At 37.4% G+C, this 14,078-nt stretch overlaps 1 protein-coding gene across 6 annotated transcripts in view; it reads left to right on the top strand.

Moving 5' to 3' along the window:
* Positions 1 to 14,078, top strand: part of Ptpn13 (protein tyrosine phosphatase non-receptor type 13) — a 174,874-nt gene that overhangs the window by 69,615 nt on the left and 91,181 nt on the right. For 5 of the 6 annotated variants that reach the window (XM_048364271.1, XM_048364268.1, XM_048364267.1 and 2 more), the window contains exon 7: positions 3,113 to 3,679. The exons of the other annotated variant lie outside the window; for it this stretch is intronic. In XM_048364271.1, the coding sequence (XP_048220228.1) occupies positions 3,113 to 3,679 (567 nt within the window). The remainder of the gene's footprint in view (positions 1 to 3,112; positions 3,680 to 14,078) is intronic. 6 annotated transcript variants of the gene reach the window in all.

Below are 14,078 nucleotides of genomic sequence, written 5' to 3'. Positions count from 1 at the left end.
GGAGCCACTGGCACCAATCTTCTAAGATTTTTTAATCATGAAATTTTTTTTATCATGGAATTAAGGATTATAGTTGTTACTCTGAAGAGCTCTAAGGCTTTTTTCTTTCTTCTTCTTCTTGCCAATCAATCCAGGGGCCTTGAACTCTGGGCCTGGGCTTTGTCCCTGAGCTCCTTTTGATCAAGTCAAGTCTGGCACTGTGCCAGACTTGAGCCACAGTGCCAATTCCAGCTTTTTTTGTGTGATTAATTGGAGATAAGAAGTCTCATGAACTTTCCTACCTGGGCTGGCTTTGAACCATGATCCTCAGATCTTCCTGAGTAGCTAGGATTACAGGTGTGAGCCACTGGTACCAGTCTTCTAAGATTTTTTTAAACGTAAAATTCATTATCATAGAGTTAAAGATTATTACACTGAAGAGGCAATTAACAGCTTCAGATTAATTAAGCAATTTGTTGCTAGGAAGGTTTTACTCATTGTTCTATATTGTATTCAGTAGATTCATAGATTATCAAAGAGAAATCATAGAACACTGCACAGAAAATCAGTATTTATGGACTTATCAGTTAATAATGATTCAGTACTTTCCCACAACTTAAAATAGTACACAAATGATTATTTTACAAATCTGTATATTTATAAAATTTATATTTGAATCGGCATTTTCATGTGTCTTAATGCATTTATAGACTGCTGCCTTAAAAACAGAGAGACTCCGGGTTTTTGTTGTTTTTTTTCAATGTAACACAGTACTATATTCATTCATTCATTCATTTGCTGGTTGTGAAGCTCAAACTCAGAGCTTGAGTACTGTCCCAGAGCTGTTTTGCTCAAGGCTAGTGTTCTGCCACCACGTCTGAGGCTCCTGGTTTTAACTAAATCAAGTTTTAAAGAATAAGAATTAACGGGTGGGGAGGATGGCCTAGTGGCAAGAGTACTTGCCTCCTATTCATGAAGCCCTGGGTTTGATTCCCCAGCACCCACATATATAGAAAAATGGCCAGAAGTGGCTCTGTGGCTCAAGTGGCAGAGTGCTAGCCTTGAGCAAAAAGAAGCCAGGGACAGTGCTCAGGCCCTGAGTCCAAGACCCAGGACTTGCAAAAAAAAAAAAAAAAAAGAATTAACATTTTATTCCAGTTGACAAATAGGGACACACTATGTTTTAGATGGAAAAAAAATACTATTTAGTAATTGATGGTCTGCCATGAAAAAAAGTTTTTTTTTTATAAATTAAATGAAATCAAGTTATCTGATTTTTATAAACTACAAACATTTCTGAAAATATATCTGATTGTAATAAAATCTTGAACTTATGGCCAGATACTGGTAGCTCATGCTTATAATCCAAGCTACTCAGGAGGCTGAGATCCGAGCAGTTTGAAGCCAGCCACCTTGGGCAGGAAAGTCCATGAGAATCTTATCTCCAATTAACCACCAGAAAACTGGAAGTGGAGCTATGGCAGAAAAGCTTAGGTATAGTGCCCAGATCCTCATTTCAAGCCCCACAACCAACAACATCAAAATATCTTGAACTTATGAAATGTAAGTACTTACCAGGCACCAGTGGCTCATACCTGTAATCTTAGCTACTCAGAAGCCTAAAATAAGAAGATCAAGATTCTAAGCAAGCTCGGGCAGAAAATTTGAGAAATTCCATCTCTATTTAACCAGAACAGAACCAGTGGAGTCATGGCTCAAGTTTAGAGCACCAGCAGAACAAACATGCTAAGTACAAAGTTGTTAGTTACAGTCACAGTCATACAACGCGCACAAACACACAATTTCAACTACTATAGTACTATCTAAAATATAGTAAAAATTCTACCACTTAAAAAAGAAAGTTCAATATATTTTAATTTTATTAAATAAGAAACATTGCTGGGGGGCTGGGGATATGGCCTAGTGGCAAGAGTGTTTGCCTCGTATACATGAGGCCCTGAGTTCAATTCCCCAGCACCACATATACAGAAAACGGCCAGAAGTGGCACTGTGGCTCAAGTGGCAGAGTGCTAGCCTTGAGCAAAAAGAAGCCAGGGACAGTGTTCAGGCCCTGAGTCCAAGGCCCAGGACAGGCAAGAAAAAAAAAAAAGAAAAAGAAAATAGTCATTTTGGGGCTGGGGATATAGCCTAGTGGCAAGAGTGCCTGCCTCGGATACACGAGGCCCTAGGTTCGATTCCCCAGCACCACATATACAGAAAACGGCCAGAAGCGGCGCTGTGGCTCAAGTGGCAGAGTGCTAGCCTTGAGCGGGAAGAAGCCAGGGACGGTGCTCGGGCCCTGAGTCCAAGGCCCAGGACTGGCCAAAAAAAAAAAAAAAAAAAAAAAAAGAAACATTGCTGGGGGCTGGGAATATGGCCTAGGGGCAAGAGTGCTTGCCTCGTATACATGAAGCCCTGGGTTTGATTCCCCAGCACCACATATATAGAAAATGGCCAGAAGTGGCGCTGTGGCTCAAGTGGCAGAGTGCTAGCCTTGAGCACAAAGAAGCCAGGGACAGTGCTCAGGCCCTGAGTCCAAGGCCCAGGACTGGCAAAAAAAAAAAAAGAAAAAAAGAAAAAGAAACATTGCTGGAAGTAATATTGTGGCTCAACGTGGTAGAAAACTACCCTTGAGTGAAAGGCCCAGAGACAGAGCCCAGGCCCTGAGTTCAAGCCTCATAACCAATGAGAGAGAGAGAGAGAGAGAGAGAGAGAGAGAGAGAGAGAGAGAGAGAGAGAGAGAGAGAGAGAGAGAGAGAGAGAAACATAAACATAAACATTGCATAGGGTGTATATAGTTGTATGTTAGAAGAATTTGTTACTATTGTTCGGCAGTCCTGGGGTTTAATCTCAGGGTTCTGAGCCTTCTAGGCAGGTGCTCTACCACTTGAGCCATGCTTCTAACCTAGTTCAATGATTAAGATTACTTGTGTACACACGTCCCTGGAGCAGTACAAAAATAAAAGTTACACAACATTTGTGTTCCCATTGTCATAATCATCGTCTCATTTCATCTCTGATTTCTGACTTGGAGAATTTAGGGAATTGCCTCCACTCATTGTCAATGGTGGGTTGCATTCCAGTTTATTTTCTATAAAAAGTCTGCATACATGATAGATTCTTATCATTCCAGGAAGAAGCTCTACTTCTGATGTACTAGACACACACAAGGCTCCATTCTCTCATCAGACCTTTCTTAACAAAGGGCTTAGTAAGTCTATGGGATTTCTGTCCATCAGAGACACACAAGATGAGGAAGATTATTTCAAGGACATTTCATCACATGAAAATTCTGGACATGAAGATTCTGAAAATATCTGCTCCCCATACCAGTTCAAAACTAGCAATCCACAAAAAAACATTATCCCTGGCATTGAGGTGCTTCCCAAGAAGAAAACTTGGGCTTCATCCATGGATTTGCTTTGTACATCTGACAGAGACTTCTCTTCTGGAGAGACAGGCCAATACCCACTCTGTCACCCTGAGGCTGTAACAGGTCGGACTTCAACTATTCCTAGAAAAAGAGAAGCAAGATACTCTGATGGAAGCATAGCCTTGGATATCTTTGGTCCTCAGAAAAAGGATCCAGTGTATCACACTCAAGAAATGCCCACTTCCTCTGCAATATCAAGTGCTTTGGACCGAATTCGAGAGAGACAAAAGAAACTTCAGGTTCTGAGAGAAGCCATGAATGTAGAAGGTTAGTAATTTTGTGTGTGTTTGAGAGAGAATTGAACTAAACTATTTAACATCCTATTTTGAAATAATAAAGGGTTATTAAACCATTCTACAAGTCTTATTTCCATTGCCAAGCTTTTTTACCCAGTTACACTGACTTGTTCTCTGTCCACTTTTCTTCTCCAGTCTATCAAAATCCTAGTCAATCCATTGCTTCCCCAAGTCATCCCTACTAAAGCAAGCCCAGTTCAGGAATTTAAAGTCTCTCACTATCTTCAGATTATAAGCTTTCAAGGGCAGGAGGCACCTTTTTAACTTGATTAGAGGCTTCAATGAATGGCCTGTTCATGGAAATGAGAAGCGGCAAGTAAAAACCAGTCACTCAGCCAGATGCTGGTGGCTCACTCCTCTAATCCTAGCTACTCTGGAGGCTGAGATGTGAGGATCACAGTTCAAAGCCAACTGAGGCAGAAAATCCATGTGAGACTCATATTTCCAATTAATCACTCAAAAACAAAAAGTGATGCTGTGGTTCACGTGGTAGAGCACTAGACTTGAGGCTCAGGGATAGGGCCCAGGCCCTGAGTTCAAGCCCCACAACTTACCAATAAAATAAAATTGGTTGGTCACCCAGTGGGGCAATAGTGTAGTGCTCCCAGACCACTAATTTTATAGGGCATGGTGCTCTGACATTATGATTGATGTGGTCAGAAATAAGTTAAATTTATACATCTAAAATCATAGTATCTAGTTTTACAGATGTAAAGTTGCTTTATAGATTTTTATGGATTTAGTCAATTTGTAGATTTAGTTATTCCATTTAGTATCTCTGTGACCTTTAGCAGTTAGGGATCTTCCCAAGTGTAAGTTATTCCATCTGTAAAAGTGGCCCTGTCCAAAATAGATGACTAGATAATGAATATATATTAATTAAGCCAGTTGTTGCAATTTTTTTTTTTAGTATGAGAACCAAAAATAGCCTTTGAAGTGATACATTCCTATTATTCTGTGGTTAAAACTGTGTTTCTAAAACAACCAGATTCACCTACACACATACACATTCAATCTGAAACTGACTATGGTCCTTAATTATGTTACTCCTTTCTTTGAACTAAAAAGCACTAGAATGTTCCTTTCTGCTAACCAGGTTATAGTTTGTTACAGGTTTGTTTAGGAGACAAGAATAGTTACAAAACTTTAATATTAAATATTATACAGGGTTAATTAAAATCTGCTTTTTCTTTCATCTATTAATAGTAAAAATAGCTTCTATCCACATATTTAGAATAATCCATGTTTTGTTTACTTACCATATCACTTTTTAACTCTTGGAATTGTGATGGCTACAAGTAGGCACTTTCCCAGAAGTAGCTTAAAAGATAAAACTCCTATATCTCATCATGTTTCATGTTTACTTAATGTTACACAAGTAGCATATCAGCAAAAATTTATCCTAGTTTGGATACTTAGGAATATGCTGTGAAACTTTATTCATTGTGGAAAATATGTCATTGTACGTAATGAAGGTATCTGTCAATTGTGTGTTAAATTCAGAAGATCTTTTGCTTCAGTGTTTGGCAAATCAATAGTAGTATGGATTCATAGATTAAGAAATCTGTTTTGCACTTGAAACTTGGTTTGAGAGTTAAATAGGAAAGAGCCCAGACATTAATAGAAAGATATTCGTTCTGATAAGTTACATTATAGTGGTCAATGTAATAATTCGTTGAATATTTGTTCAAAAGGTAATTACTCACAGGGTGTGACTCAAATGGTAAGAATGCAGTTCAATTCCAAATGTCACCAAAAAGTAAATAAATAACCCAAACAAGAAAACCATTACATTATCATTTAGAGATTTAGAAAATTTGGATATGTAAAGGAAATACTAAGAAAATGCTTTTAAATACTAAAACATGCTTTGACTTGTTTAGTACATGATAGTTTTTATACTGGAATATTTATTTGTTTCTGCAAAGTTTTCAAAAGCATTTGATGTCACAAAAAATTATTGTATTGTTCCAGAAGATGCTTTGACCACCGCCTTCCCCAATTAAGCAAACAAATAAAACATGAAAATATGGTTTCGTGTGAAAATATGTGTTATCTTCATGATGAGATTTGTAAGGAGAAAATAGTCACATTTGCTTTATACTAAAAGCATTATTTGAAAGAAATGTTTGAGGTTTGGAATTCAAAAGCAGTAATTCTTATTAGATATTTTTGTTTTGTTTTGCCAGTTGTGGAGCTTGAACTCAGGGCCTGAGCACTGTCCCTGGCTTCTTTTTTCTCAAGGCTAGCACTCTACCACTTGAGCCACAGCGCCACTTCTGGCTTTTTCCATATATGTGGTGCTGAGGAATTGTATCCAGGGCATTCTACCACTAGGCCATATTCCCAGACCCTTATTAGGTATTTTAAAGTGTTTTCTAACTTGCTAGTTTTTTGGCTGTGGTCTTTTTTTCTAAAGTTTAGGTAATTTATATTAGCCATGTAAACAAAAGTGCAAATTGCTAATACGAACATTTTAACTATTATGCAGGAAAAATGGGAATAGGAAATATTAATTTTGTTTATGTCTCATGAAAAGCAGGCACCAGAGATCTCATTTGTGTATGATAAATCAAGAAGAATAGTACATGCCACTACTGTGTATATTTTACATATTTTGTTAAAAATATTTACATTTTAAAACATCTAAAAATAAATATCCCATACAGTTTTTATTATCGTTAGATTTGATGGTTGCTAATGGATTTCAACAGTTACAGGACTAGGTTCGATTTTACAGCATAATGTTGAAACATATTCTTGGACTTGTGAAGATTTAATAACATATGATCACGTAACTGGTTAATGAAAGAGTTTCTGTCATTTGAAGATTAGACATTTCCATTATGGATTTCCAGATTTCTGGCATAAAGATTTGCTACTTCATGTTACTTCAGTTCTTCTTTTTTCTTTTTGGTTGTAGGATGGGTTCTGGGTCTGAGGATGTAGTTCAGTGATAGAGTGCTTTGACTGTCAAGGCTCTCCGTACAATCCTCAGCACTGCAAAAAAGTTAGAGGGAAAAGAATATGTTTCAGTGTTCAATATCAACTAGAATGAAAGAAACAGCTACATTTCAGCTTGTTCTTTTGAGAGTGCAAAGAGTCATTCCATCAATTGGTTAAACTTTAACTATATGGGCCTTTGCTTAGTCCAGGCTGCATTCTCAGGAAAGGGGCCCTACCTAAATCACTTTTACAGCATCTCCTTAGTTTCCATAAACCAGCCAACTGCCACAGAGGAGACTAAACCTAAAATCTCTGGTGTTTGAAACTAGAAGGAATCTGGACACCATTTAAGCCAAACTGCTCATTTTCAGAGGCTTAGAAAAATAGACTAACTTGCCAAAGGAGATACATAATTCATAACAGAACTGTAGTCTGAATCATAAGACTCTTTAGTTTGCCATTCTGGTTTTCAGAAGAGACCAAATGCATTTTTTTATGCATTCTTGCCAAGAATTTTTTTCCTGCCTAGGAAGTTGGATGTTCAACTAATTACCTCAAGTCCTTTGGGTCCCCTTAATAACATTTTGTAATTTTTGTGCTCACTTCAACAGCATATATACTTACACTGGAAGGATAATAGAAAAAATCATATAATTTTTAGTATAGCATAGCAAAGCATTATGAAAGATTAAAAATGAAATGCTTGGCACTTTCTGCAATGCATCAAACTGTGAAGAGGTTAAATGGAAGGCTATTCTAATACTGAGATGGGGTTCTACAATGGGAGGATCTTTATGGAGGATAATCCTGTTGCTGATGAGGCAGTAAACTATCAAAAGTCAGTGGATTGGAGGCCTGCATTGATGGACTATCCTGTAATCCCAGTTTCTTGGTCTCTGCCTAGGCAAAAGAGACCCTATTTAAAAACAAAAATGCAAAAGAATTAGGCATGTGGCTCAACTGAGTTAATTCTTAAATGTAGGCCCTGGGTTTGATCTGTAGTTCAACTAAACTTACTCAAACTAAACTCGTTATAAATAAAGTAAGATAAAGCAATAGTTAACAATGAGTTCTCTTCTTTGGGAACAGATAGTTCTCTACCTATATAAAATAGTAAGAAAGGGCAAGGAAGAAATGGAACTTCAGCTTCTTTTGTGGAAATGCTTTAAACTCCTCTGGTTTATTGCCAACTTTACTTTTTTTCACGTCATCATACTAGGCGAGTCTCACTCTACTCTTTTCCATTCTTCCTTATTCTAGCACTTTCTTTTCTATTTCCTTCTGGATCTCAAGACCTGAAACTGTTTAAAGGAGTGTCTGACAAGTGGCAAAACAACTGTTCATGGCCCTCTACACACCCTGCTCACTGTTGTGTGGTTGGCAGCCGATTCCTCCTAATGAGATGGTGACTTAGAATCCATAGAGTGAGTGGAGCATAACCTGCTTCCGCACCCTGGGTGGGGACTTGGACTAGTATTTGCTTTCAGTGGTAGAAACTGCTCTGCATTCTGTATAGTACAGTAATGTTAGGGAAACAATGAAAAGCAGATAAAGCTATTTCCTCCAAAAGTGGCTATGGTTAGGGTTTTTTTGTGTGTGTGTGTTTTTTTTAGCCAGTCTACTTCATCTCAAAATGAATTGCAGTTTCCTTCTTTCCAGTGTTCTGATCTCTTGTTGCAGCCTAATTTTGTTGTGATATAACCCTGTGAAAAGAGGTAAAATATGTGGTGTGCAACTAGAATTTGTGAACACTTAAGAATATGAGCATGATCTTATTATTACAGCAATTTAATATTTCATTTGGTAAGATTAAATGTACAAGTTTACATTTTTGTAGTGACATTTAAGAAAAGTAAGAGGATACATTCATAATCTCTTTAGTTCCATGGAGATAAATTTGCACAAAAAATCTTTTTTTTATTCAAAAACTACCAAAGATAAACTGTTCCAAGTTTTATTTCTTTACCTTATTTTCCTTCCTGTAGGAAAAAAAGAAAGAAAAATTAACCAAGTTATTTAGAGTATAATATCACCTAAACTAATAATAATTAAATATAAAATAATTATGTTTATATAATTTATTTTATTTATATAATATTTTATATTTATGTTTGAACTCCGGGCCTGGGCACCGTCCCTAAGCTTCTTTTGCTCAGGGCAAGTATTCCACCACTTGATCCACAGCTCCACTTCTGGCTTTTTTGAGTAGTGTATTGGAGATGAGTCTCAATGACTTTCCTATCTGAGCGGACTTCGAACCACGGTCCTCAGAGTAGCTAGGATTATAGGCATGAGCCACTGGCTCCAAGCCCACCTAAAGTTATTTTAAAATTCAACTTCTATTTCATTCATATGAGTTCCACAGAAGTAAATACCAATGAGTAGGGATTTTATTATACTTCATGTATTTTAGTTATAGTGACTTAATTCATAACTAGCTATATTTTGGATATCTGACCATCACATTTACAGATGGAATCAGCATCTGGGTGAATCAAGTGTTTGCCATGCTCCCATAGTTTTTAAAGAACTACATATTTTAAACCAACATTATTTATTAAAACTTATTCACTCAAGGGAATATCCTGTGTTTGTATGTTCCAACTCAGTGGCTACTTGCCACATGCAATCATTAGTCTGCTGTGTTGTTAGAACAGATGAGATGCTATTTTATTTCACGTTTTATTACATAGATAAAGGAAGGCATGATGATACATGCCTTTAATCCTAACACTCGGGCGACTGAGGCAAGAGGATCACAAACTTAAGACCATCTTGGAGTGTATAGTGAGTTCCAGGTCAGCCTGGTTTCAATTGTGAGACCCTGTCTCAAGCAAGTAAAATTAGTAAGTTAATTAATCAGTTAGTTAATTGATTAATGTACACAGCCAAATTGGCTAGTAGCCAACATATCAGCCATTCCTTTATAATCTTAGTCTAGTAAATAATACTAGCTATTTAATTATGGAAAGACTGGTTTTACAAGCATTTGAAAAGAGCTCAGCAATAAATTATTCTGTAGTTTAAATAAGAATGCAGCTGGCATTTACTTCACTTTTTTTTTTTTTTTATGCCAGTCCTGAGGCTTCACCTCAGGGTCTGGCCACTGTCCCTTTTCTTGTGTTCAAGGCTAGCACTCTGCCACTTGAGCCTACAGTGCCACTTCTGGCCTTTTATGTTTATGTGATACTGAGGAATCCAACCCAGGGCTTCATGCATGCTAGGCAGGCACTCAACCACTAAGCCACATTCTCAGCCCTACTTCACTTATTTTAGTGTACCTAACCAGGAAAAAAAATTATTTTCAAATGCTAAAGACAATTTTCCAGGCCAGGCACCAGTGGCTCATATCTGTAATCTAGCTACTAAGGAGCCATGAAGTCTATAAAAAGTTTGAAGCTATCCCAGGCAGGAGAGATTGTGAGACTCTTGTTTCCAATTAACTGCCAAAAAAAAATAGCTTAAGGGGAGCTGTGGCCCAAATGGTAGAACACTAGCCTTGAGCAAAAAAATTTCAGGAACAGAACCTGCATATATGAAAAAGAAGAGGAAGAAGAATAGAAAGAAAAAAATTAGCCAGGTGCTTGCTGGTGGTTCACACCTGTAATCCTAGTTACTCAGGAGACAGATCTGTGTATCGTGGATTGAAGTCAGCCTGGGAATAAAAATCATTGAGACTTTCATCACCAGTTAACCACCAAAAATCCAGAAGTAGAGCTATGGCTCAAGGGGTAGAGTGCTGTCCTTGAGCAAAAAAACTCAGGGACAGCTCCCAGGTATAGTTTAAACCTTGGGACCAGCATGCAAACAAGTGAGACAGCATGAAAAAAAGAGATACAGAGAGAGGGAGAGAAAGAGAGAAGGAAAGAAAGAATTTTGCTAGAAATGTTATTACAATTTCTAAGAACCATCCATTTTGACCTCCAAATTACTTACATATATCATCTCAGTTCCTTTTGTTTCTCCAATACAGTTTTGTCTCTGTCTTGAAAACCTGAATAGACTTCTCTACCACCATCCATTTAATGATGATCACCTAAGGAATATAAAAGTCTACCTGCTTAGATCATTTTAAGGTTCTTCATGATCATATTCTCTAATACTATTTGCATTATTCTCATTCTCTCCCATCTCTCTCACTTTCCTATTTTTCTCTCCCTTCCCACATCTTTGTATGTACAGAATTATATGTATGTATGTCTATATATGTGCATGTACACATACATACAACTTGTGTATATATATATATGTATGTGCATATGTGTTTGTGTTCATATATATATGTGTACAGAGAATGAAAGAAACATGTATCCAACTACTAAGGTATCTAAAGGCCATTTTATATTCCCATTACTTCATGTAGCTATCCAACCTTAAGATTTTCATAGCTTCAGGCATTGCCTAACTCAGAATTTTTTCTTTGACCTCAGTTTTGGATAATGGCCTTTATCATCATACTGAAATTATTTTTTTAATAGCTTGTTTCTTCCAACAGACCTCAGAAATTTGGCTTGATACCACTCAGAGATTTAGCTTTAGCATCTTGCTAGTACAACTGCCACCTAATAGGCCCTAAATAAGTGTTTGTTCATGTAATCTCAGTAGGGCAATATATTAAAGAACTTTAGTTACTTTCAGTTATGGGATACAATAGCATTCTCTAATCAGTTATACAAATAGTGAAGAGAAATCCCATTTCCTTTCAATAAATAAATAAATAATAAAAATAATTTTAATCCATTATTTACTCTTAAGAGCAAAATTGCATACTCATCAACTTAAAAGCCCAAAAAGCAAGAGCAAAAATCAGAACAACAAAATCCTGGCGTATGCCAGAGAAGTGGTACAGTGGCCTAAAAGACAGTCTCATGACATGGCCTGGATAAGTGAGTACTGTACTCTTGGGACTCCCATAGAAGAAATTGGAGATTGTTTCTTTTTCCTTTTTTGTTGTGGTTTTTTATTTGTTTGTTTGTTTTTTGTTTTTTGGTTGTTGGTTTTTTTTGCCAGTCTGGGGCTTGAACTCAGGGCCTGAGCACTGTCCCTGGCTTCATTTTGCTCAAGGCTAGCACTCTACCACTTGAGCCACAGCGCCACTTCTGGCCTTTTCTATATATGTGGTGCTGAGGAATCGAACCCAGGGCTTCATGTATATGAGGCGAGCACTTTACCACTAGGCTATATTCCCAGCTCTCTTTTTCCTTTCCTTTCCTTTCCTTCCTTCCTTCCTTCCTTCCTTCCTTCCTTCCTTCCTTCCTTCCTTCCTTCCTTCCTCCCTCCCTCCCTCCCTCCCTCCCTCCCTCCTTCCCTCCCTCCCTCCCTCCCTCCTTTCTTTCTTTCTTTCTTTCTTTCTTTCTTTCTTTCTTTCTTTCTTTCTTTCTTTCTTTCTTTCCTTCTTTCCTTCTTTCCTTCTTTCCTTCTTTCTTTCTTTCTTTCTTTCTTTCTTCTTTCTTTCTTCTTCTTTCTTCTTTCTTTCTTTCTTTCTTTCTTTCTTTCTTTCTTTCTTTCTTTCTTTCTTTCTTTCTTTCTTTCTTTCTTTCTTTCTTTCTTTCTTCTTTCTTTCTTTCTTTCTTTCTTTCTTTCTTTCTTTCTTTTCTTTGGGTGCTGGCCCTGATCTCTTTTGCTCAAGGCTAATGCTCTACCACTTTGAGCTACAGTACCACCTCCAGTTTTCTGGTGGTTAATTGAAGTTTAGAGTCTCATGGACTTTATTGCCTGAGCTGGCTTTGAACCACAATCCTCAGATCTCAATGTCCTGAGTAGCTAGGATTACAGGCTTCAGCCACTAGTGCCAGGCAAGACTTTTCTTTTAACTCTGACTACTTCTGTACAAGCTTTTCACATAGTGATTTACAGAGAGCATCTCTAGATGTCCTTCCCCACATTCATGTATTCATTCTTGCTGAGCTTTGTCTTCCAGGTTAAAATTGTATTCATACTGTCTAGCTCTGAAGGGATTTTTTTTAAGGACATATTCTATTGATTACAACATAGTAAAACAGAATATAATAGGTTCCAAGAAAAAGGTGCAGTCTCTGATCTCAGAGTTAATCCCCTAAAAGGAAGCCCAAAGAACACCTACTATATAATACATGATATCATCACTAGTTTTCTTCTTTGTTTAAAAAGTGAAGACTGGGAATGTGGCTTGGTTGTAGAGTAGTTGCCTAGCGTAATGAAGCCCTGATTTCAATTCCTCAGTACCACATAAACAGAAAAAGCCCGAAGTGGCGCTGTGGCTCAGTGGTAGAGTGCTAGCCTTGGGCAAAAGCAACCCAGAGAGAGTGCCTAAGCCCTGATTGGAAAAATAAATAAATAAAATAGAAATAGAAGTATTTTATATATTAGAACTCATATCCAAAATATGTGCAGTTTTATGTTCATTTGTTTTTTCTAATCTTGGCGCTTGAACTCAGGGCCTGGGTGCTGTTCCTCAGCTTGTTATGCTCAAGGCTGGTGCTTTACCACTTGAGCCACAGCTCCACTTCTTTGGTAGTTAATTGGAGATAAGATTCTCTTGGACTTTCCTGCCCAGGCTGGCATCAAACCTACTTTTAGAGTCTCATGGACTTTCTTGCCTGAGCTGGCTTTGAACCACGATCCTCAGATCTCATCCTCCTGAGTAGCTAGGATTACAGGAATGAGCCACCAGTACCTTGGCAATGTGTGAAGTTTTTTAAAAAACATTTTATAGTTCAGTTCTGCTCTCTCTAAAACTTATATCTATCCTTGGAGTCTTGTAATGAAGATAAAGAAAGGCCAAGCCCGGAGTGGCTATTTAATTTCTTGTTGTGGCATGGCTGAGTGCCATGTTCTGCATGCTACTTGTCTGAGGTTGAATATGTGTCACTTGTAAGCAGTGTTTTTAGATTACAGCTTGTGCTGCTTTGGATTCATTTTAATGTGAAGATTGTAGGCTGAAGTAGCTTTATGAAAGCCCAGAATCTTATGCAAATCTTCATAATCAGAATCCGGTGTTCTAAACATTTAAAGTGTAGTGTTCCCAATCATATGCTACAATTTTGTATGTTTAAGGTGCTAAGTGTGTTTTGTAGTTATCAAGAACTTACAACAAAACTAATCTGCAAAGTTGCTTTTTCGTATGACTGTGCTGTGTAAGTAGAAATAGTATGATAGAGTCTGTGTGTTGTATTCAGAGGTTGAAGTTTTAATTAGGGGGTAATAAAATGTTTTATCAGCTTTTTACATCATATTATGGCAAAAGCATATTTTTATTTTCAAGGTGATGTACAGAGGGGTTAGTTACATACATAAGGTAGTGAGTATGTTTCCTGTCAAACCCTTTACCCCTTCCCACATTTTTCTCCCATCTTCCCTCCCCTCCAATGCATATTTTTAATTATGATAAAATAGTGCTAGAAATTAAAGAATCTCTTCAATTTTTAGAGTAATCTGTGTTATCA

This window comes from Perognathus longimembris, chromosome 16, assembly GCF_023159225.1.
Source record: "Perognathus longimembris pacificus isolate PPM17 chromosome 16, ASM2315922v1, whole genome shotgun sequence".
Lineage (NCBI taxonomy): Eukaryota > Metazoa > Chordata > Mammalia > Rodentia > Heteromyidae > Perognathus > Perognathus longimembris.
The sequence above is the reverse complement of the archived record's forward strand: the minus strand, read 5'-3'. Positions and strand labels throughout refer to the sequence as shown.